General features: G+C 39.0%; 2 protein-coding genes across 4 annotated transcripts in view; one reads left to right on the forward strand and one right to left on the reverse strand.

Moving 5' to 3' along the window:
- The window catches only part of LOC110985589 (leukocyte receptor cluster member 8-like), a 115,088-nt gene that overhangs the window by 21,775 nt on the left and 67,317 nt on the right, over nucleotides 1–25,996 (reverse strand). Inside the window, exon 4 of the mRNA XM_087138582.1 lies at nucleotides 20,271–20,423. The gene's annotated coding sequence lies outside the window, so the exon portion shown is untranslated. The remainder of the gene's footprint in view (nucleotides 1–20,270; nucleotides 20,424–25,996) is intronic.
- LOC110985593 (cAMP-dependent protein kinase regulatory subunit-like) overlaps nucleotides 1–25,996 on the forward strand; it is a 34,363-nt gene that overhangs the window by 3,020 nt on the left and 5,347 nt on the right. The window contains exons 1-9 of one of the 3 annotated variants that reach the window (XM_022246722.2): nucleotides 6,036–6,821; nucleotides 13,159–13,344; nucleotides 15,001–15,092; nucleotides 16,131–16,192; nucleotides 21,119–21,165; nucleotides 21,729–21,830; nucleotides 22,207–22,327; nucleotides 24,125–24,246; nucleotides 24,453–24,534. In XM_022246722.2, coding sequence (XP_022102414.1) covers nucleotides 6,660–6,821; nucleotides 13,159–13,344; nucleotides 15,001–15,092; nucleotides 16,131–16,192; nucleotides 21,119–21,165; nucleotides 21,729–21,830; nucleotides 22,207–22,327; nucleotides 24,125–24,246; nucleotides 24,453–24,534 — 976 coding nt within the window. In that variant the 5' untranslated portion in view covers nucleotides 6,036–6,659. Of the gene's footprint in view, nucleotides 1–6,035; nucleotides 6,822–9,023; nucleotides 9,171–13,158; nucleotides 13,345–15,000; nucleotides 15,093–16,130; nucleotides 16,193–21,118; nucleotides 21,166–21,728; nucleotides 21,831–22,206; nucleotides 22,328–24,124; nucleotides 24,247–24,452; nucleotides 24,535–25,996 lie in introns of those variants that run through there. The other 2 variants (XM_087138584.1, XM_022246721.2) reach the window with 2 other exon arrangements.

Here is a 25,996-nt window from a genome sequence, read left to right on the forward strand (position 1 = left end):
CATATATTAGCTCAGCCACATCCTCTGTCCTTGTGCAATGTTTTTAAAAGCTTGAAGGGCCAATGAAAGTAATTTACTTAGGAACTTCAACATGATTGTGCAATTTACTGTTCCTATTGTACGTACGAAAGTGATTGTACATCCTTTTTGGTTTAATATCCTTATTTGAAAGTGCACCCTAAGACACTTGCATGCATGTAGGTAAGACAATGTTCATAATATGAGTGGGTTCCTATGCAAAGTTTTAAGCGAATGTTTGCTCTTTGAAATATTTGGTACATAGAAAACTTAATTTCTTTCTGTTAAGTTTTGAAGTAAACAAACCGCCAAAGGAAATTGAAACAGAAATGCAAAATTAAAAATTGCACAGAACTGTAAAAGGCCATTTAAAAAGGAAAAAAATGAAAATAAGAATAAATAAAAACCTGTGCTGCATGCAAACCTGTACATGCGAAAAAAAGTTATTGTTCAACCTGCTCATTCAAAATGAGCAGCGGAAGGGATATGTGTGTTAGCACACCAATTAGTTCTAATACGTGTACATGTTCATTGTTAAAGATGATTACTCCTTGCATTTCTAGAAAATTTTCCACGTAAGCATGATAAAGGGTTAGTTTCATCTGACAGAGTGTCTAGCATAGGAGAATTATAAAAGTTGCAGCCATTTATTGATCTGTACCAATTACTTTGTCTGCTTGTTTTGCTACCATATCCAAATTTAGATTTTCCAGTAATGAAATTATAATACTGAGCAAGGCAGTCTTGAAAGACATAAATTAAAAATGATTTGGAACATGGAATGAATTCAGTTTCCTTTAAAAGAAAAGCTGCTGTTTTAACGTATTGCACTTTGACTTAGCGACTGGTTGTCAGTCTCAAATAAAAACATGCACTTAAACTCGGTGACTATCTCAAGAGGGTCTCCATTGATCAAAGTGGCCGTGATGCGTGTTTCGATTTTGCGAAAATAGCGAAGCTTTAGCGTTTTTCTTAAAGTGTAGCTTTCAGAAATCTCGTGATTCCAAAGATATAGTTTCCTTGTTTGCAAACCAGCCCGCGCAGTGCCACCCCGTCTGCATATTTATCTTATGATCTTAAATAAAAAAGTACCTTGTACATATGTTCCCTGGTGTAATGCATGAAAATTATATTCAATGAAGTATATTCAACATGTAAGAATGAATATAGAAACTTTGATGACGTTGGAAAATCGACCGTTTCATTCTTATTAAATTAAAGATTGAACACTGTTTGCGTAATTTTTTTTTCTTGAAAACGAGACGTAACATTTTGTTGTACAGATACGTCCCAGGGTGAAAACTTGGTTTACCGCCATTTTTCCTGAGTTTTTTTCCAGCCATTCCCAGCAGAATGGCTGACGTTTGGTAGTCGTAGTCTTTAGCTGCTGCGATTTCTCACCTTTCATGCCTTGTTCGTTGAAAGAGCAGGTGGTTTTCCCGAGAACAGATTTTCATCAAGGAGTTTATCGTAATCGCGAGACGTAAGCAAAGTAGTTTTTTCCATAAAAGGAAAAATACTGACCTTAACACTTTGCTTTGCCTTGTGTTGTCAAACTTTATTGATGACGTTACATCCGACAACATCCAGGGATACAAAAATAGGAATCCTCTGTTTTAGATTTTAAAAATCCATATCGCCCATTCTGCAGCTGGATTCAGCTGAACTTACGAGCAAATGATTTAGTGTACACTCATCTTAGTTGTCTGCTGTAGATTTTATCAGAGCACCACATGCACTGCTTTCATCAGCTTGCTAAAATCGTAACCCTAATGGAAAAATGTTGGGCCATCTTGAAATTACATGTACAAAGTTATTTTTGAAGACCTGTATGAGTCTTGTTACGCACAGTGCTTATGTTTCTGTTTGTTTTGCTCATTCCTTTGTTGTGAAATAAGGTCGGGCTGGATAGATTCATGGATGAAATGTTAAAAACAGAAGTGCTTGAACAGATTAGTTATGTTGAGGCTCAATTTTAAAACTCCATCACCAATGGTATTCAGATGTACACATAATTATAACCACGCATTTTCAGTGCTTTCGTAGTTATGCTTACGAAAGCACAATGCACTGCGAGTCGACCCTTAAGTCTTTCCTAAAATTCCAAGTATGGCGTTCGGTGTACATCTTTCCACTGTTCACAGGTCACCGGGTTAGGTGGCTTAAATGCGTTCTCTAGAAACTACACTGCCTTGCAGCCCCGCGTCACCCCTGATATTTGGCCCTAAAAAGAAAGGATCTTATTTGGTTTTTACCACGACTCCTTTCACGGCTCTTTTGATGTGTTCTATCTAAGACACGACATTGATCCTGCAAGGCGCCAAGGCAGAGTCAGTTGTAATTGGGCTTTCCGAATACGACAACACTAGGTCAGCGTAATTATGCAACTTCGAAATGTTCATGTATACATGTACGTGTGCACGTATAACTTCCGAGCAGCTTAAATTAGTGTACATATCTCTAGAAATGAACAGCCATGTGCAAGTTGATAGGCTCATGTAACATGCACGTTCCACGGTTTCACATAATGCTTATTGTAAATTGTCTGTCATTGTGAAGAATAAGAAATCGTTCCACTGTTTTCCTTCCTCCATGGTTTTACTGACGACGCGAAAATGCATATTTTCAGTAACGGATCGTACAGCCTGAAAGTTTAGCCCTAATACAGTGCTTCGAAACCCTTGGTTTGGAAAAGATGCAGAAATTTCAAAATTGCAATTATTTTTCGTCCACTTATTATTTAAAATTACCTCCGGAAAAAGTCCTTCGTAAAATATTTACCAGCGTATTAATTTGTAGAAACTGGAAAACTTGCCTGACCTGAACGAGATAAATCAAACCAAAAATTGACCTCGCACTCCTGAAAAACTAAAATATATGACTCGATGTTCGAAATTATTTCATGTAGTCTTTTAATGTCTTATAAGATAAAAACAGATTAAAAAGCAGGAGACAAAACAAAGTCCAACAGGTTTTTAAGGAAATATCAACTGAGGGTATATAGCATGTAGGTAAATCTTTGCAACGGTATACATATTCACTCGTTTTCACTTAAGAAGGCCTGTATAAAATGAAAGCAAACGTGCATAAACTACGAACCAAAGGAACGATTATGCTGGAAAGACTGGAAGTGAAAGTTTGTTCATGAAATTCATTTTTACCCATAGCCAGGTGCTTTTTCAACAATATTACTTGAAGAACAGTGACACAAAGATAAAATTCCGACTTGAGTGGGATGGTTTGCAGTTGGAAATCATTCTTCCGAAATGTGAAGAGCGTATAGCGGTCCCATGTACGGCACATGTATCCGCCGAGAGCAGGGGCACCCTTCTCATCGGTAAAAAGAGCCATGCATGTTGGTCGGGAGTGTTCATTTTGTTGGTAGCAACGCACCCGTAACGCGTTCATTTCGTAGTCGTTTGTTAATTGGCGAAGTGCAGTTCCGACCAATGGAGCCGCCGTTGCAGGAAAATTGTACCTTCTAGTGGTTCAGCTTGGGGCTCAAGGCGGTCTGCGCAAGAGTTACGGAAGCTCACTTCGTGACCTTTTATTTTCACGCTCAGTTAGTTATTAGATAGTTATCAGTTAGTTAGTTTGTTAGTTGTTTCAGGTGTCAGTTACAGTAGTACGAAGAGGGTTGCATTGATTTGCTACCGTTGGGTCAGAATCTGAAATAGCTGAAAAGTGCGTCACATGATACATTTTGTTCTTACAACTGAGTTCCTGATAACAGTCAGAAATAAAATGAGTTCAGTTCTCTAATTCGTGTTGCCCCGTAACACTCGAGCTCATTGTAAGAACTGAAGATGGTTCCAAATTGGCGCAACTTGTCCTCGCACCTTCTCTCGCGTGCGCCGTTGTCCAATGGTCGACATCCCTGATGCAGTCACGTCTACAAGTGGGAGCACATGTTCTTGTATCGATGCGAAGTTTGCAACATTAAGCAGACTCATTAATCCTTAACTGTTCAATCCAGCTTTGCATGCAGCTTTTAGCTGGCCAACAGGGACTGATTAATTATTCAAAAATTGTTGATTTTGCAGCAGGTGCAGTCTGCTATTGAAAGCCTGTCCGTTGACCCCAGCAAAAAACTGGATTCTCCTTGGAGATTTCTCTGTATGTCTGTCTCTTTGCCAGAGATATTTCACAACGTGTATCGGATCAGCTCTGTACAAAGTATACATTTTTCATAGGATGGTCCTCTTCAGAGCCCACACAGCTTTTCGTTTTCAACTTGGATTTTTAAGCCGGGTAGCAGACGCGTCGCCGGATTCTAGTGCGTTTCACTCCTCAGGGCTCTTCACGAGGAAACTAGTGATTAGCTACGTCCTTTTACTTTTTGTGAGTTGCAGCTTTTTCTCTGACAAATATTCCCCGCATCCTTTGGCTGAAAGTGTTCAGAAGGATATAGCTGAGCTCCGTTAATTTTCGAAGTGCTACTCTCAGCTACATGTGGCTATGACGGGACAGTGTAGGATTATTCTTTTTTTGGGACGCGAGTTTCAGTTTGTGTCCAAGCGGTTGACTGTTGGGTGTCAAGTCTTATGCCTCGGACATCGTGTGATCTTTTAATTTTTTTGTGGTGGAGTTCTCATCTTTCAGTCAGGGAATTATGGCTACATGCTTGGAGGTAATCACACTTTTGGAATTATTTAAGGAGTCGCACTGACGATCGAAAATTTATGGAGCACTTAAGTAGTCGGTAAATTCGAAGTAATTAGAATCAGACTTCCCAATATATGCGTATAGTTAGAAATGCATGATTTGATGGAAGATAACGATACGAAGTGACTGTCCTGCATTATAACTTGTTCGTCCACGAGTTTTTGATCAAACACAGTGTGAGCAAATTGTAACTTTTCGATGGAAAAGCGACTTTCCTGGAAAGAATATATCCCTTGTAAGTCATGCAGCCTTTTATGGAATGTTTTATTGGGTGCTGCGCCAATGGAACATGAGATTGTTGGGTGTATTTTTCTCCACGTTGCTGTGGATGTGCATTCCTACGGATCGAACCAGAAACACCAATTTTGTCTGACATTGAATAGACAGCGATCTGTCATGAGTGTTTGTTAAGATATGGTCTAGGGTTTTCTGTTTTCCTCTCACTCGCAAGATTAATGTCCTCAAGGTATTACAACCGCCGTATCCATCTCCTTAAACAAGTATTACAGATTTGCTAGAGATAAAACGTGCTCATGTACATGTAATATCTATCTCTTTTTCTGCACTTTGCGTAATGATTGAGTTAACCTGCTTGCAGTGTCGGTCATACGGAGGAATCTCAGTGGAGAAATTTTAGATGTGATCTCTCCAAATTATTAATGATATTGTACTTGTCTGGATTTTAGACTAATCCTAACAGGTCCTAGTTCTTAATCCTTCACATTGCTGGAGGATTGGTTTGATGGCTGATAGGTTTGAGGCACAAGAACAAAGATGGAACCGAAGACAGTGCTTGTGGAAACATAATAAGATTCAGAGACCGCGATGTTTACTCATACATAATAGGCCTATTTGGAATTCATGTTATTCTTACGTACATGTATAACAGCGCGGTTGATTTTGTATCTTTATCGTATTTAATCTAACACTATTTGGACTTTCCAGACAAATTCCAGACAAGTGTCTGGAATTTCTCAAAAATCTGTAATGTTCATCGTTTGTGTATGTTTAACTCAGAATGGTACTGAGTTAAAAATATCTTCTGCACTTTTCCTGTAACGCGAGGATACGTATAGGAATTTTTTTCACATGAGCACTGATCGTCATTACTCTGATCAATAAACGGTCGTCGGCTATGAGACATCGAGAGCCGACCTGTGGACCAGCATCATCAGTGGAGAAGAGTGTGCAATCGGCAAACCACGAAAGGCTGTAGCCTGGTTCATTGTGTTGGCTCTTGAATGAGTGAGGGTTAGGAGGGTCAAAAGCTATCATTCGTAAAAAAAAAAAATCGGAATCTTGGGCGAAGGGTGTATTACTGCACTGGAATATTTGTACCACATGTCGTGTGTCATGTATATTTGTAAATTATGTGTGTAAGGGTTTATGTACAGTGTACGTTGAACCACAATCGCATAGAGTGCGTTGTGTTTTAGGATAAATCAAGGGGAGTAAACGTTGCGGCATCCCGTCAGCCTCACTATCCGCATGCATAATTTTATTTTCTCCCTCCGACCTCAGACCGTGTGGCGTGTATTAATGCAGTGTACGATCCGACACGCGCACGTAGAATGACTAGCCCAGCTCATTTGGTATGAATTCCTAATGTACATTTTCCGGACCGGTGGTTGAAACGAGACATACATGTACACGGGCGCGCGTAAATCGGTACTGCATGTGTGTACATGTACAGTCGCTGGCAGTCTCTCGCTCCTCCAGATGGATACACGGTGGATAGGCACGATACAGATAGCAAAGCTTCAATCGTAATGCAGTCTCAGCCGTAATTTAACTGCACGCATGCTTTAAATGAAAGGCTTCCTCCAGATGTGTTTCCAGCGAAGGATGATTATGTGAATAAATAAAAACAGTCCTGACAACCTGTGGGATTCACTTCTCCGTAAATCTTCCAAAAAACATCGGGTGGCGAAAGGCGCGCCGGACGCCTCATTGCTGCCGCCTCCCAACTGGCAAACATGTTGAATTTCTTCCGGAGGAGGAAGAAAGCGTCCAGTGGAAAATCTTCCACTTCTCAATCTCCTCAAACAGTACCTCCTTCAGCTCAGGACAGCAGCAGCACCCAGGCTCAAGCTTCAACGGATGGCCCTGCTCAATCGAGTGAATCAATTCCAGCTGCTGTGAGTGTGGCATACCAATCATACCAAGCATATTTAACTCATCAACACAATCAAGACATGCCAAATTAGCGGTAAACTAAGTAGAATTTTGAAGTTTAAAACACTTTAACTTGAATAGGTAGTTTGTATCCCTGCCTCCATGGTAGTACACAACCAGATGTTTGTTTTGACTTCAAGGCTCACTGTTGCTCACAGTATAGATGAATCTTTTTTTGTAATGAGGAAAGACTTCTAAAAGTTATATCAAAATCTTATTGAATGTTGTCATTCTGGCTGTTATCATTTTACACTTGCAGTTGTGCATTTCATGTAATGTTCAAGAAATATGGTGTGAAAAATACCATTATTGAGTTTGTTTAGTAAAATAATCGTGTTTTTGTTTTAAGATCCAGTAATTCTGTCGAGAATTGGGCTTATTGGTTTTGGGGTCAGAGGTCTTCTGTAAAGACAGTTTTGAATATAAGTTTTCACTGGACCATGGAGGAAGGAAAAGTTTTTTGTCTGTCATGTTTAGCACCTGTTATGTGAAGACAGTCCATCAAAGAACACCTATTTTCTTCCCCACTCACATGTGTCATTATAATCTGGAATACTCCAAACTGCGCAAACTATGCTACTGTGCAGAAAACCAATGCCTCATCATTTGTTCTTTAACTTTGGGGCACTGGACACTAGATGTGGTCTACACTCCTTGGTTCTGCAAAATCCTTTTTAACACCGTTTGCTGAATTTTGCAGGGTGTGTATGGATGAGGGTTAGTAGGCAGTGTTTGTGGCAACATTTGCAAATTATATGTGACACATGTACATGTATGTACTTTATTTTAAGACGAGAAAAACAACACGATGATTTATACATCTTCCACAATTACGAGGAGATCATGTGACTGATCAGCCACTGTTGAGGGGCAAAACCTTCATAGGCACATTCACAAAATATTTCAATAAGCCATTTGTGAGTTAAATCTGAATAAAATCTGGTACACTGAGTTATCTGATTGCACATAAACTTAACAATTTGAATTCCCCAGACAGAAGACACTGTTGCTATATCTCATGATTCGCGGCAAGCTTTTGCTTAGTGACCGAAATCTCTGGAATGGACTGGTTCCTTTGTGCCCTTCTTTTCTATTGAGAACAGTGTATTGTTGCAAGGTGTCTCTTCTGTAACTAAGGAAAAGCTTGCCTCGAATCACGAGGTATAGCAACAGTGGCTTTAGTATGGAGAATTCCAATTGTTATGTTCACGTGAATTTAAAGAACTCAGTGTACCAGATTTTATTAAGATTTAACGGGCAAAAAGGCTTATTACATATAATTTCCTGTTGGGTTGAAAATATAAGTAAAACATTTGTTTACATGTGCTATGTAAGAACACCCAACAGTCCTGGTTGTATGGCATGAAAAGGTAAAGTGCCATGCCACTTTATATACTGCATCCATTTTCTGCATGTGGGGTCCCACCCACTCAAGAAAGTGGCCAGCCAGAGAGTTTTTCCAACCCGATCAGTCACTTTAGCAGAAGAAGGCCTCTGGGAAGAGCAGCACATCTAAGAAATTCTAGGGGGTAAACTTGAAAAGGATGACTCTGGCGTGCAATTCCAGACCTAAGTGTTTTGGCATGAAGGTGTCACGGATGCATGACTTTGTGATGGTTTTGATGTACCTTACCCCTTTACCATAATGGACGACTTGCACGTTGAAGAGCACTTGATGATGCTGTATTTACTCAGGAAAATGCTAAGGAGGAACTTCAAAAATGCACCCTATGGAAATTGCTCTTTGCATGTTGTAACGTTGAGTGCTAGCTCCGTGACGGCTTGTCACAGTTGTGGGGGCGTGGTCACAGTCCACTAGTGAATACCCGACTGAATACTATGAGTATCACATCATTGCTGCAGCATTCAGACGAGCCCAAGAATCAAAACTGTAGCATTTCTATTCAGTTAAATGTCATATCCAGTGTTTGTTTGTGCAGGAATACCGTAAGGTGAGATTAATCATAGTTCTGTGCACGTCGTGATTTAATTCCTCTGTGCATAGTTCAGTCACCCAGGGAATAAATCTTTACACTTGTCTCTGTTTCATGCATTTGAAACTGCCTGTATCAATGCATGTGGTCAGTGCTCCAGTTGGTCACTGTTTTTATTCACAAATTGTGTGGCGAATGCCGTATTCATGTCAGCTGCTCAGTCAGCTGCCAAAGTTGGGAGTACGCCTTGTTGCTGCTTGAGTTGTTCGGAGTCACTGTGCGTTCAACAAGCTGGCTGTGTTGGTTTGCAATGTTTGATTGGTTGCATGGATGTATATTGGGGTGATGATGGCATCTAGTTTGTCTACTTTTGAAGAGGTATGTGTGCCAACACTGGACCTTGTCTAGCTTTTTACTGCATTTAAGTTCAATTTGAAAAGTTAACTTGTTAGTCGTACATGTACTTGTTCAAACACAAAAACTTTCTTGTCGGAAATAGCATAGAATATTAGATTTCATGTCTTCAATTCATTGAAGAATGTTCTGATAAATGTCAGTGTTTGACTGAATGAAGAATGGCAAAAACAGATTTTGAGCATCACGGCATTAGGAATGGTTAGTTCTGTTAAAGCTGAAAAAACAAAACACCCCTGTAAAACAATTATTTAGTTTTTAAACACACCCTGTTTTTGTATGTTAACCTCTCAATTCCAAACACAGGATGCTTCGTGAAAAAATGCCTACGGGTGGATTTTTGGCATTTCCCGTAACCTTAAATCATAAATTGAACATTGGACATTTTGAAAATGGAATTCTTTTCAGTAATGAAATGACTGTACTATAGGCCATGGACATCAAACCTAAATGCAGTTTCATGCGTTCATACTTGTACAGGTGTTCCGATATTTTTCTCAAATTCAACCAGTGCAACAGGAAGACCATGTTATAGATACTTTATCAACCCTTAATACTCAAGAATTCTCCACTTCTGAGAAGTCCCCATGCAAAACTCTTACACATAACCAAATTTATAATTTACATGTACTGGTACCTGTACATTGTAAAGTGCGCGTCAGTCCATTATGAAAAGTATACCTGTAGCTCTGATCAGAACAAATGTGAGGGCAAAGTGTGAAGCCCTGAGCAGCGTACAGTCTGGGGCCCGCTTAAGGGCCCTAGAAAATTTTGGAGTATAGATGCTCTGTGGTGTGATCTGAGACAATTTCTGGCTACTTGTGCCTTTTTTTTTAGCAACTGCTTTTACAAGGTACATGTACACGTATACGTTTTTAGTTGGGTTTGGGGAAAAGTGGGGGGGAACTGATATTGTACCCCCCAACTTGGAAAAGTGGGAGGGACATGTCCCCTGTCCCCCACTGATTGACGTCCATGTACGTACTGCATCATTTCAGATTGAATGGTGTACATGTAATGTATGCTTTGGCAGCTCTACCAGTCAAGATGCATATTACACCGCAGGTGCACACATGCAAACTGTACACGTATTAAATTAAAAAAACAGGTGCACCGCACCCCTATGGTACATGCATACTGTATGTTGTGAGCACGAAAGAAACAGTGTGTGTACGTGTATACAAGTTAGTAAATGCGTGCATGTCACAATCACTGTAATGGCCTATCGGTCATGGGACAAGTCTTGTATATTGAAGCATTTTAGGGTGCTGTGGTGTAATGTTTCAGTTGATACATGTAATTTATTTTCATAATGCCTTTCCAGAATATTGGGTTCAGAAATCAGTGCTAAATGGAACATTTTAAATACATATACACAAAGTGCATGCTGGAAAATCTTGACACCTGGCATAAAAGCCTGATAACAAATGGCTAGTGATGCAAGACGTGTAAATTTTACATGAATAGGGAGAGCTCAATCGTATTGTTTCATGCAGCGACATAATTTTGTTATTGGAGTTTGTCGATGTTCTATTTATGTTTTTGAAATACAGTTTGACCTTTTTTTTTTTTAAAAAAGAAGACACTTTCCTATGATACCGATTACAGAGCGACTGGAATGATTTAAACATTAGCACTGAACACAAAGTACCGGTAGTACATGGTACACGCACATTCTTTTGCTATGGAATAGGAACATATCCAAACAGCATAGCAGTAGAAAATGTAACAAGTGTAGATTCGGTACTTATCACTAGATAAAGTTAACCTGAAGGGGCATTGATTTTCCACTTTTCAGTTATGGCTGGTTTCTCCCATGGTGAAAAAGTTGAAAACTAATTCTGGGGTGGTGTGAATTAAAATTGGCAACCATCAATTGGTACATTGCACAATACTTCCCAAGGTCAGGTTCCAACTGCATTCAGATATACATGTACCATCTGGACTTGGGACTCAATTAGACGCCTTATCAGTTTCTTGGTCTAGATTAAATGAAAAAGGTACAATAGCACTGAACAGGTAAGATGAAAGAGGTCAGTAGGACCTCTGTAGTCTGCCTACATCAGTAACTGCTGCGACTAATATATGTATTTGTGCCTCGGCCATCGGCTGCATTGAGGGGACTTCGTTTGTTTGGAACATGCCACTACATGTACATGTACATGTACATGTACATGTAGGGATCAAATTGCAGGGGCAAAAATTTGTCCCCTTAACAAATTAGCTCCCACAGTAACTATTCTTCAACATGTGTGTAACCCTCACAAGTGCCTCTGCTAATATGTGTGTACATTTTCCGGTAGCCATCTTGCTGTAGACACACAATTTGTACATGTAAATGTGTGTATGTACATGTACAATGTATACGTGTTTAGAAAAAGTATGTACATGTACCAGTATTTCTATCAAATTGTACATGTATGTGCGCGTACCTTACACTTTGTATACACCTTGAATACATAATGTAGACAGTTTTATACATGTATGCAAATCTAGTCCTTAGATATAACCCTCTTAAACCAGGAACCTTGTATCATCAGGAATGAAAACAGTGGAGAACAAAGGATTGGTACCTGAATATTTCCTTGTTATAAGCAGAATGTTGTATTAACAGTGCTCTTACTAAAGAGGTTCAACTGAAATATGGTTACGATTAAAATCCACAGAGTCAGATGTGCCAATTTTTGGAGTGAGAGAAATGCTAATTTATGTTGCTTGTAGTGGAGCTGGGTCAGCATTTGATCATTCAGTGTACATGTACAAGTGTACAGCAACTATACATGTACATATACCGGTACAGTGATGGAGACTCTTTGTGGAGTGGGGGCGGCTGAGCAATTCCTCCACTTAACAAAATAAATACATGTACACTGTACACTGCAGTGAATCTCTAGAGGTTTTCTTTTTATACTGACCTATTAGGATCAGTCAGTATACACATCTCTGTCCTTGCCAGATTTTTGATGCATTATCTTATGTACATGCAACTCTGGTATGGTAACTTTGTTTAGTTTTAATGATTGCTTGTTTGAATGAATGCAACCCATGATCAAATACGATAAGTTAACTTAATTTGAATGCTAATTTTTATTTCAGCATTATTTGCATGTATTGTCTACACTAGTCGTCTCTTTTGTGTCTCGATATTGATGCGCAAAATTTGAGTCATTTAGTTGTTTCATTCTTGTGAATTTTAAAATCTGTCCTGCACTATAGTATTATTTTTAGACACCTGCAAAGTTCAGCAACTTGTACGCTTCTCAAAGTGCAGTACAGACTTCACATGTGACCGTACATGTACATTTACATTATTGTTCCTTCACGTGGACAGGTGGTCTTGTGAGCACTTAAACATTACACCTGTACCCAACAAAAGATTTCAGCGTTGGTTCGTAATGAAGCGTTCTATGCCTTGATGATGTGAATCAGCTTTGTAGTACATGTGGGTACTTACCGTAAATTAGATTGCAAATACAGTTTTTAACTTCCACAGTTAATGGCTAATGAACCAAGTGCTAATATTTTCCCAACTGGGGAATAAAATCTGTCTAAGTGGCACATAAATGTACATGTAAGTCGAATCACTTCTGCAACTGCAGTGTGTCTGCATGGTCTAGATGAATGATTTAATGATGTACACTGTACATGAAAATGTACAGGTACACGTCCAGCGACACCGAGGATCCCATTTTAAAATGTTCCATCGAACATGTTGAAACTTGTAAGAATCTAGTGTTAAACAATAATGAAATTTATTTTAACATGGCATTATTGTTCGTTATCATTTTCTATACATGTAGTGTCGGCAGGCTGGAATTGAGATACCCTCAAAACTTTTCACTTTTGATGAGTCAGCTCTAATCAGCACTCTTCATTTGAAATAAGTGGAATCAAGACCTCTGACTGAAGTTGGCCTCCATCTAATTGTATTTCTACATTTTTGCACTTGTAGGAGCAGCAGGAGAAACCCAAGGCTTCCCCTGCTGTGCCAAGTGGTGCACCCCTGACAGAGGAGGCTGAGGAACCAGAAGATACTGCTTCCACACCTCCAGTGGTCCAGCCCAAGGGACGCCAGCGTCGTGGTGCCTTTAGTGCCGAACCCTTGACTGAAGAGTATGCAGCTTCCTATGTTAAGAAGGTAAAAATGTATGCCCCATTGAATTTACCAATGCAGCGACTTGCATAGGCCTCACACGATGCAGTATTGAGGTGCAACTGAATTTTTCATAAGGTAGCCTTGGATTTAACTGTTTCTGCATTTGATTCATTTGAAAATCCAAACTTTATCAACTAAAGGTAAAGTTTATAAAGAGAAAAATCGTATTAGAATTGGAATATATCAAATATTAATGTATGGTCATTCTGAACATAATATCATGTACATGAATAGTAAGATGCTTGTACATGCATATAGCTTTGACTTAAGTTAATAGATTGAAACAGATTCTTGTCAAGTTTTTTTTTTTTCAATTGTGTCTACTGTAAGGGTAGTACAACTGATACTACATATACACATTTTTAGGCACATGTACATGTAGGCCTCTTTTGTATCCCTATTGGAATTCGTTATTACAGCAAATTTTGCTAAAATAACGTGTCATACACAGTATGCCAAAGATTTGAAGTACATGTATGTTGGTGTTTAACCACATCACAAAGTTCATAGGAAAGGCTATTGGTCCTGCTGCTTGGTTGTTAATTTGATCTGCATGCACATGCACTTATTGATCATTGATCACACAACATCATTGATCTGTACATGTACACAGTATGTAGGTAAGCCCCCCCCCAAAGTACCAGTCGTTCTGCTTCCGATTAGATGCCTCTCAAAAATAAGGTCGGTAGGTCAGAATTTTTTTTGGGGGGGGTAAATTTTTTGTGCTGATTGATGACAAGAATGAATATCAAAAATTTCCTCAAAAGGGATAACTTGCCTTAATTAATAAATGTCAAATTTTGTACAGTCGACAATTCTTAAGAATTATGGAAAATTTACACCACTGTGCACAATGCTAGTTGGTTAATCACGACGGCAACAAACTTACCAACGATGTCCGTGTATCGCACGGTAAGCATCCATGATGCATCCAGACGGGCCGGCAATAAATCTTGTGCCGCGGCTGGAAATTTTGCAGAAGCACGCTCGCATCAAGTACAGTATGAGCAAAACAACCTCTAATTCAACTTGTGAACATACAAAATACACACACAGACAACAGCTAAGTTCTGTGAATTAACTTACAGAAATTTTCTTGTAACATCGATGTTTTTAAAGGTACAGCTGTAGGGTTGCGTGCCTGTACAGCTGGAGCATAGTGTAACAAAACCATTAGTAAAGACCGGTTCCCACATTGCCATCCTGTGTTCTTTGCGTGGATGTGGCATGGTGGGAACCAGTGCAGCATTGCTTTAATGCATTGAGCTCTGCGCACGTTTTCACTATTGCGACAGTGAAACGTAAAGGGAACTTGTGAAAAATAACAGAAGTTTCTTTCCAAAGTTGCGAATGTAAGCAGGAAAAATGAAAGATTAATGAATAAAAATTGATGTAAATTGTATGAAACACAAGTAAAACTAACAAATCAAGGTTTTGATCAGTATCAGTGACCTTTTTATAATTGAAATGCATATCTAGTTGAAAATGATAATAACATGGTGAGACTGCAAGGCAATATATCCATGTGATTCTGCATGTTGCTGACATTCAGATTTACATAATATTCATTGTACACTGCACAGTGTATGTTTACACTGGAAATGGCAAATACCATCTATTCTCTTTTCTTTTTGGCAGGTTATTCCCAAAGATTACAAGACCATGGCAGCCTTGTCCAAGTCCATTGCCAAGAACGTGCTGTTCTCTCATCTGGACGAGAATGAAAGAAGGTACATGTACATGTATATTGATACAGCGACTGTAGGATTTGGCCCCTATAATGAAGTAGGGTTTAGTTCTAATGCAGGGTGATAAAAAAACCTGAGGACTTTCCTGTTTCTCTATGGGGTGTGACTAGACATGTTGACATTTCACAAATCAAATTTCTACTCTGTATGTGTGCCGGCTTCTGTGCTTGTGACTATACGTACAGTATACTGTGTATTTGCCTGTCAAATAAATATGGGAGTTAATGGTGAAAAACAATTCATAATCAATGTGGTTGAAAAATATACCTGCGCATGAGATGGAAATTAAGCCAGCTCCAGTACCTGACATCCTCTTCCTTGGAATAGAGTATGGTTTCATGTTGATAAGCCTCCTGAACAAGATTATGCATGAAAAGAGACTTTCTTTTGCCTTTCTCTTGTAATCTGAATCTCAGTAGTATGTGGAATGTTCCAGTACATGAATATGGGAACACATAATATGTTCTGGTAAGCATGATTTATGTCAACATACATGCAAGTCTTAGTTGAATTTTTTTTTGAAAACTAGCAAATCATTCATTCATGTAAAAAAATTACATGTATGTTCACTTTCTTTTATTGCCTGCGTTTTGGCAGTCATGTTGTATAGTTTTGCCATGCTAAGTCTCTAGTAAAGTTTGTTTTGCTTGCAAAATGAACTACATGTAGTAAGCTAAGGAATCTCATGCAAAAACATGCTCAAACATTTACGAACATGTACAGGGTATCTTACGAAGTTGCACATTATGCTTGAACTTTGCACTGATGCTGTTACTATGTCCTCAGTTTACAGAGTGTCCACACATGCATTTATGAGAGCACTTATACTCTTGAATTCTTTCTCAGGACCCTTGAATAGTGCTACTGCCTATCTGATAGTCCTGGAGGCTGACAGAAGATTGCACTTGAATGGCAATTACATGTACATGTAGATATATTCCTTATGTAGTGTCCACCGATGCATGTATTCCTCACCTGGGATTATTCCAACAATTTTTCTTGTGTTTTTTTCCTTGTCAGTGATATCTTTGATGCCATGTTCCCAGTCAAGCACAGCAAGGATGAAATCGTTATCAAGCAAGGTAAGGTGTATTGTCAAGTCCATGTAGCGTTTGCTCACAGCTCAGTGAAGTTTTTGACATTTATCGGTTTATTTGTTCATCTCAGAAGATAGCATGAAGGCTTTTCTGTAGGTTCAGTTTATTCATGTGTGGAAGAGACTGTTTTGCAGGTGTACTTTTGATGAAATTTTGCATCAGGGTGATTTTTTTCTTCAAGTCAGCTCAGGTTGCATGGAAATGATGTGTTTGGTGTCATCAAATACTGAAAACTATTAAACTACATAATATGACTGGGTTTTAATAACAGATCTCTGGTAACTTGTAATTGTGCAGTCACAGCATCTGCTAATGCCATAAATCAGCCAATTAATTTCAGCAGTTACCCTCTAAGTTTGGTATCATAGAACAGAAAAATACAAACAACTTGAACATGTTTTTTATTGCTCGGTGATTAGATCAAGTAAATGTTCTCAGAAACAATCTCTGTTCACATAGTGCTAACCAACAAGTGTGTCAGTTTTAGTAAAAACAAATTTACCTGCATCTATTGGTATGGGGCCCTCACAAAAAAATTGAAAAAAAGATAAGAAAAAGTAAGAGGATCTGGAGGAAAGTGAAAGGGAGGAAAGGGAAGGAAAATCATCGGGGAATTGACCCCCTTCCATTGTTATTGATTTATCAGTTTGCTGCCATTGAGGGCACGACCCCCTAAAATCCTGGTGATGCCCATGCTGTGAGAGTACATGTATTTGAACACACACCATACAGTTTGTTTTGTATATATGTGCATGTATATATGGGTACATGTACTGTTACATGTCATTAATTAGGTAGTGTACACCATTGGTTTTTTGCCATAATTTTACAAGATTGCCTGATTACGGTGTACAACATCCACTGCACTTACACTCCACAGTCTTGTTTCATGTTTGAGTCAACCGCTTTGTGAAAAATTAAGAAAAACAGCTCGGTATTTTCCACGATAAATTGAAGATCTTGTAGTTTATCTTTTGTAAAATCTATGAATTACAGGGCGTTTGTAACAAGTGAACAACATCCACAGGTTCAAGGCACCCGGGTGGGAAACAAGAATAACAGGTTTTCTTTCCCAGGTTTCAACGGCCAGGACTAATCAGTCATGTTACCTTGGAGTAATGCGCCTCCTCGACAATGTAGCAATGGGGATTTATGGAAAAACTTCATCCGGGAATGCAGTCGACTCGTGTCCATGACACTGAAACGAGTAGACGTATATGATAATGCACATGTGTGCGCAATCGTGCTTAATGACCACAGTTTTACGTCAGTTTACATGTCTATGAAAGTCTAAAAACTCCATTCTTTGTTGACTAACTAATAATTATGAGTAAAGATGAAATTATGTCTTGAAACACGGGAGGTTTAACGTGTGGAAATCGTACATTTTGTTGATGAAAATCCTTCCACCAGGCAGCTCGGAAACAGCCACCATATTTGGACCATACCATAATGCTCTAGAGGTGATTTTGAATTTGCAAAGTTTTCGCGGTAAGAAAATCCTTTCCTTAAATAAAATTTAACTTCACACTGATCCAGTTTATTTCCTACTTTACACCTTACACTCAGTTTCCTATAATTTCAGTTTACAATGCGTTTGGTGAATTTCTGTCGGTACATTTTTTAGCGGCCTTTAGGTTTACCCATTCATTAATGGAGACTTGCACACCTGCAAACACTACACACAAGAAAATTGGTGCCTGTTAAAGAATCTGATGTGCAAAGTGAAATGAACTCTCATACGATGGTCGGCTGACTGTCATGAAAAAAAGAGAACAAAACTTCTGTTTTCTTGAAAGCTACAGCATTCTGGGCGGAAATATTTTACAGACTGATTGTTATATACTTTCTTTCAAGTAAGATATTTCAGGATTATACTGTCGTCGGATTAGGGGAATTTTACCAATAGTGTACACTACATGTACCTTTAACTACAAAATATTGTATGCATTGTAATCAGGTATTGAGTGCCTAAAATAGCAAAACTCATATCCACGTACTGGTAGTGCAAGCAATTTGCACCCAAACACTTGTGAACAGTGGAGACATGGGAAATTTCATGGAACTATGCTCACATACATTTCGTGTTGTGATTCCGAAGTATACATGTGCATGCTACCTGATCAATAACATGTACCCACCGCTTTTAACAAACAAGCGTTTATTACAGAGAAATGCCCCTGTTCGGATTGGGGCCAACATATAATTATGACATCAACCTGATTGATAATTGTTGAAGTGAGCTCTTGTTCTTAAATGAAATAAAATCAAGTCAAGGCTACAAATTTAGGCAGTAAATTTAATGTCCTCTGAAACTGATATTTTCCAACAGGAAAGAAGTTCAAAAACCCTCAGGGATTCAAACAAAGAACACTCATAACAGTAATCCTTTTCCTTACCCACTCCGCTACACAAGTCAGCTTGACCGAACTTCTTTTTTCCATCTTTTGTCCCCACATCCCCACATATTGATGCTGAATATTCATGTAATGCCACAATATATTCTGAGCAGGGGTAATTTCTCTGTAAAACCCTCGTTTGTTAAAAATGTTGGGTAGTTTGACCCGGTGTTCAAGCACATTTTTGTCTATTCAATCAAATTCAATTACATTTATTTCCTCCTTCGAATAAACATACTGATGAATGAGAGGGCTACAGGATGGAGGTTACATGCGCTAATACATGGGGCCTTGTGGGGTACCGGAACAATGGGAAGTACCCCACAAGGCCAGTTTTTACCTTGTGGGGTACCAAAATTGGTATCCCATAAGAATTTCACGAAACTGATATTTGGAAATAACTCAAAAAGAGGAAATTTTTGATGGGTAAAAATCTATCGCAAATTAAAGTGTTTTATATAAGGGACACACGGTCAAAATTTCAACCCAGGAAAGTGAATTTGGTTTAAATTGGAGTGATTTGAAATTTTTTGCGTGTTGTGTGGGAGTTTTGTACACGAGAACAAAGGAAATACCCCACAAGTATAGCCGTGTAAGGATGTGTGTATATACACACACTTGTTACAGCAAGTCTGCATTTATTCATGCATTTAACTGCTATGAAATGTTAAAAGAAAGGTGGTGAAAGATGATTGTCAAGAAGTGATCTGGCAGAAAAGATAAGGATTCCCATGCAGTGCCTGCCCTACATGAACATAATTGATCCGCCAGTTGGACCTAGCATGGAATATTACTCAGGCGCTGCTGTTTCTTTACAAGGGAAATATGATGAAGAGCGCCCATTGCATCGTTCGATAGGTGATGCTGAGCATGACATGCAGCAGTGAAACGTGTTGCCTGGAGCCATGGCGGTGCGCTAGCTAAGGCAGGGGAATTGTTATTAGATGAGCCTACCCATTAGTGTCAGGGCAATCTCTTTGTGCACAGAATGATAGGAAAAGTTCCCTACTCAAAATTACACTTCATGTTGAGACAAGAACTTCAGGCAAAAGGTTTGGGAAAAGGGCAGCATGTGTGAATCTCACAGACAAAATTGATCAGTTGGAAATTGAATTTGCTACGTTGATGTCAGGTATCTAATCCTCTCAACTGTATGAAAAGTTCATTAAACGCTACTGGTTGTGATAAACACATTACCTTTTGCTTTGCTGGCATACCATTAAAAGCAAGGGATTGTCATTTGTTTTTAAGTTCTGTTTTTCTCCTCTGCTGTAATAATTTGGGTCTGAGGAACCTGTTTTGGCTCTTTGAATCAACTGGCAAAAGGGGTTTGCTCTCAAATTCTGTAATCTTTTCCATTTGACGTTAATGTACTTGCGTACAGTGTACGTGCTTGCTCAGCACATAATCATGCTATCTAGCACGTGCATGCCCTGCCGAGCTGCTTGTCAGATGATTTTCTGCTATACCCGGTACCTTGATCCATGTTACCATTACAATGAGCAACAGTATGGTTAATGCAGCAGTTAGCCTGCTGTATGTCCTGCAGGATATGAATGGGAAAAAAGAAACCAGGATGCAGGCACGACATTTCATGTCTGGACCATAAATTGAATGAGGTTTGGGAAAATCTTTCGGCTAAATTAACCTGTATTTCAACTTACCATGAAGCAGGCCTGGTACTTCTGATGATGTTGTCTCAATGTCTCTGTTGCTGTTGATGGGAATTTGAAATGAGTTAACCTTGGCCTTGGTGGTGTTCACTCAATTGTCAGACAAGTCATCTGGCTGGCCATCTGGTAGTTGGGATCAATAACCTGAATAAGGGGAAAAAGCAGATATTTGTGACTGTTTTAAAAATCAGATTGTAGAAAAGGAAAAGATTGTCTCAAAGAATTCAGTGATTTGTTTTGGGAATAAGTATTTCTATAATAACGCATATTCTTTCTAATGGCTTCTCCAGGAATGTTCCTAATTCCTAAACTTAACACTCTTTAGAACAATAGACATGTAGATTACTGGTGTGTACATGTACATGTTTGTGGCCACATATTCATTGCTCTATCTTCACATTTTATTCTCTTGCAATAAAATAATCTGACTGCTGCATCACATGTACTTGTAATTTTCAAATGTACTCAAGTCATGTAATAAACATTAATGTAAAAAAAGTCGTATATTTTTGTATGGTAGGTTTGAGAGAACACTGCACTGTCTTTACAGCATGTTTCATTGCAAACGGGAAATATTCCTTTAGATTGGCTTCTGGAAAATGTAAAAAAGTCTTGTTAAAAACAACTATAACTAGGCAAGAAAGGCAAGACGTCTCTTACCTTGAAAGCATTTACATGAAAAATGAGTGGCCAGCCCCTGAACCATCAACTTAACAGCCAACTCACACCATAAAACTGAGAAATATCTCATCTCAGATGCAAAGTTACACCTCTGTTAACACAAGCATGCAAACAACGTTGCTGACAGTCTGTGTTATTTGTCTTTTTTTTTTCACCAGGGGATGAAGGTGACAACTTTTACGTCATCGACGATGGCGAGGTGGATGTGAGTATCGATCAGTTCTACAGTTTCGGTGTATTTCGAGTTGAATTTATGTAGAAATGGTTATTTTTAGTATTGTAGGTGCCCTATCCTTACAGCAGTCTTGTGTTGCAAAAGAAGTAAGTATATGCATGTACACTATGGAATATAGCCTTGATGCTTGTGGAAATTCTAAAGAGATGTAATTTTTGCCTTTTCTGAACCATACCTTTTACTAAGCATACCCTTATATAGATACAAGTGCAAAGGGACATGTTTATGGACATGTACGTGAGTTTATGATGCTTGGTCTGAAATCTGTACCATATAACTCAATCTCTTTTTGTTATTAGTGATAAAAGGCATTTGATGGCCTCTTCTGCTGGTTTTTTTGTTTTTCAATGCGAGAGGTGTGGTCTGAATTTTTTTTTTTCAGGTCCAAGTTAATGAAAATGTCATTCTGCACATTCTGGTCACTGTATTAAACACATATGATTGGAAGCGTGCGTGAAGAAAAACTCAGTGCAGAACTTGTCATACATACATGTATTGTACCTGTAGACATTAAATTATATATTCCATCACAGGTCTATGTGGATAATGTGGGCTTGGTAACAACCATTGGGGAAGGAGGTAGCTTCGGAGAGCTGGCCCTCATCTATGGTACACCAAGAGCTGCCACTGTTAAGGTAAATGTAGACTAACCCTGCAACATTTCATTGGACATTCCCAAGGCTCTTGTCAATGGTAGAAAGCTTTGTGTTCATATTTATAAGGAGTGATTGTCACAAAACACTGGCTCCGTACATAAGTTATCACAATGTTTTCTACCATTGGTGGAGCCTTTGCAAATGACAAGATGAAGTATTACTTCATGGTCACCGGATTCATCGATATGTATACCTGGAAAGTGTGAATCTAGTATCTCATTCCGACTGAAACTTTCTAATTAATTTGAAATGCCTTTGAGATTAGACGCTCCAGCCTTTTTAAGATCATCAACCATCTGCACCCGCTTTCTGATCAAGTTTAAGTGACCAGATTCAATATTCATGTGCTGTGCAGGCTAAAACTGACTTGAAGCTGTGGGGTATTGATAGAGACAGCTACAGACGCATCCTCATGGGCAGCACCCTGCGCAAACGCAAGCTGTATGAGTCATTCTTGTCTAAGGTGTCCATCCTTGGTAAGTATCTGCCTCTAATTCCTCCCAAAATATCAATTATCAAAGAAAGATGATTGCTAATGCTAGACCAGTCCTTGAGACAGCCTTGGTTTTTCAGCCGGAGAATGGTTTTGGTGTCATTTTCACAAAAATTTCTTCAAGTTTAGTGTACCTGATTTCAAATTTGAGCCCAGAATTATCTGAATATGGTCTCATTATCAAATCGTCCTGAGTAAAGACTAGTACTTATTTATTTAAGAACACTATTTTGTCATCTGGGCTTGAGGTTTCTGAATGTTCCCTCTCTGAATTTTACTCTGCTTATTGTTTAAGTGATTTCTTTCTAGATAGTTGGCTGTCCTTTTTTTCCCTTGAGGGCAAGAGTTTTTAAATACCTGTGGCATTTTTCTGCTCTCAAGATCAGACCTTAATCTGCACATCCTGTGCCAAAGATCTTTCGAAGCGATATGCTTCAGGCCAGGGATTGTAATTCCTAACGTTCCCTGCTGACGTCAAAAAGTTCATCTCTGAGACAATTTGTCACCCGTCACTCAGTGCACAGTATTACTGTCTTTTCATGCCAAGAATCCCAAATGCCATCTATTCCCATAACTCGATACATCCTAAACTAATTCCATTTTAGTCTTAAACAATGTCATTACTTTAAGAACAATATCCAAAAATGTCTTATTGCAGTTTGGTTTCCTTTACTTTTCTGAGAAGCTTCCTGACCAATCCAAATCAATTTGCAGTGACCCAGTGTCTCACTCCGAGTGCCAAAAGCAGACCAGGGCACTGAGGTGCAAGTGAGGTTGTCAAGGCTGAAAGCCGCAATGAAGCGATGTACATGTACAGACCATGGGAATTAATCAAAACTTGATGAAAGATGTGAATATATAATCATTGTGCATACATGTACAGCCTTGCGCTGTCATTAATTTTCCAGTTGCCTCACTCCACCAGTTCACTTCAGTGCACTTTTTAGCATACATGTAGTTTTGCTAGTAAACAGTGCTGCTTGGCAAACAGTTCAACAACCCCCCCCAGCTAAATAAATACATGTACATGTAGGTAGACCTGTGACAGGTTTTGGCTTGTGACCACTGCCTTATAAATACATCTATTTCTGTTAAGCAGTTCCAAGAAATTTGACATTCTATCTTGCACTGTTTGTCAATTTTACCAGGTTAGTGACAGAAGAATGTATATGCATGTATGTAACCACAGAGCTCTGCATAAGAAGACAAGGGTTCATGTTTGTTCAACATTTTAATCAGCCCTGTAGCTTGGCCAGGCAGAAGAAAGTGCTTGCACATGTGTCAGTAGTGAAAGATTTTTTTATAGAATTTTTTGTGCAAATGCTATGGTTTGCATTTAACTCTAAGTGTGGTATCTGATGTCGCTTCTTAAGCATTTGACATCAGATTATTTTTACAATAAATAAGTTGCAGTAGTGTATTACTTTCAGCCTAGAAGCACTCTTTTAGTTGAACAATCAGTTGAACAATATTTTTGTGACATTTAACACCTTTACTTATCTTTCAGACCCTACCATGACATAATATTTGCTGCTGTCTACCTCTATGGACTTATGTGTTTGTACGAAATGAGTGGCAAATTGGACAGTTTCACTTGTCACCTGCCACTGTGAAATTTCATAACATGTACATTGCCAGATGGTGTGGGTACATCCTCTGTGAAACTATCACTAAAATTGTCTCCAGTAACCATTCACCTTAACTCAATGAAAATTTCATGAATAGTGCACTTTTTGCTGTAACGTTCTGCACCCTTTCTGAACTCACTTTGTTCACCCAGAGAGCCTTGACCAGTGGGAGCGCCTGACAGTAGCAGATTCTCTGGAGCCTGTGAACTTTGAGGATGGGGAGAAGATTGTAGTCCAGGGAGAGCCTGGAAATGACTTCTATATCATTGTTGAGGTGAGACCCCACCTGTCGATCAACTAGCTCAAGATACACACTTTCTTTTCCAAAAGTTGTGGCTTTATCAACACTTGCTAAAAATCGATCAACTAGCTCAAGATACACACTTTCTTTTCCAAAAGTTGTGGCTTTATCAACACTTGCTAAAAACTGTTCAGTCTCTGGGAAGAATTATTCTTAATTATTTATGTTTATGCCTGCAGGGCCAAGCATCAGTTCTGCAGAGGCGTGATGAACAGGACGAGTTCATCGAAGTGGCCAAGCTAGGGCCCTCAGATTATTTTGGTAAGTGAAACAGTAAGGAGAGAGTTTCCTGAGTAAACTTTGAATAATCTCACCCCTCCGCTGGAAAAACACCTGCTCTTATTTTCAATTCTACACACTCTTCTCAGAGGGAACAGCCTGTGTTTCCACATGGGAAGTCTGTCAAGGTTCCTTGGTATGCAAGTATGGTAAATGAGGAACAGCAATTTCCAGTAAGGGACATGCTTTTTCCACTCGTAAATTGCCATATCTCACCGGGAGATCATTGTATCCTTCTGGGAAGTCACCAGATTTCAGATGAATTTTGTTTTAAAAATGTGTAGTTATCTAAATCGAGATGGCTACTCATAGATCCTTTATGAAGTACAGTCAGATTTAACAGTGAACATTTTCCCAAGCAGTTTTCCCATGAAGCAAAATAGCATAGGGCATGAAGCATCAAGTACCCTCGTATGACATATGTGGTCATTATCAGTGCTATAGAATATACACAGATATCTCCATTCAATGGTTGGCATTACTGCATCCAAATACTGTTCACCAGTCCTGAGTATGCTTAAGACATGTGAATCATGCAAAGAGCTCCTGATTTTGAGGTTAGTGACATATTGTGAACAGTTGTTTTTTAAAGTCATCTTGTTTTGCCCCAAAATAGATGATCCCTTGGCTTGGAGAGGCCTAAAGGGCCATAAAGTACCAAGCTAATGATAATGGTACTAAGTTGACAAACTGCTGCCCACATTTCACACTCCTGAAAAAAAAGGCTCTCAATACGATCAGACTTGGAACATAATTGTAATGAACACTCACATATTACTCGTGAACCTTGAGATTTGTGCTTGAAAGGTTTTTTGTTCAAATGAGAAAAACAGGGACCATGGTCTTCCTGGAGCAGGGAGAATGAACTAAACTGCACCCTGTTCGCATGGTTGATTGCCAACAGACTTCTGGTATTTGACAACAGTACATGTACATACATACACCAGTGTTTTAAGTGACAACCAGTGAATAGGTTTGCAATTTAAAATGGAGTGCAAAGTAGCCTTGTTAATAAACTTACTGTAAAAAGTTAAAGTGATTTATAGGCAGGATGATTTTAGCAGCAAATGGTCTGGGCAGTTTTGTAGTCTAGTCCTAAAGTCCTCTTACAAGTCCGTTCACAAGGCTGGTCAAAAGTCCTTTCAAGAAACATGTCAAACAATGACAAAGGAATGCTTCTGTCATAGTTCATTTGATGTAATCGTGATTTGGTTAAAGATTGAATGACTTATTGTGAACCCGTGATCATGTGATGGAATTCCAGGGATCTCTGATGGACTCTTCACTACTGCAAATTGTCACGACCTGTTTATATGGTTTTTGTCAGAAATTTGGTCATGTAGTTTGCACCAAGTAAAGCTAAAGCATGTGTGCAAGGAAACCATTGGCAGTTTTGTATAAGGTGCACATCACATGACAAAAGTTATCAAGGGTAGTGGAAGTG

This window comes from Acanthaster planci, linkage group LG07 (genome assembly GCF_054643075.1).
Source record: "Acanthaster planci isolate LZ-2023a linkage group LG07, COTS_SCS, whole genome shotgun sequence".
Lineage (NCBI taxonomy): Eukaryota > Metazoa > Echinodermata > Asteroidea > Valvatida > Acanthasteridae > Acanthaster > Acanthaster planci.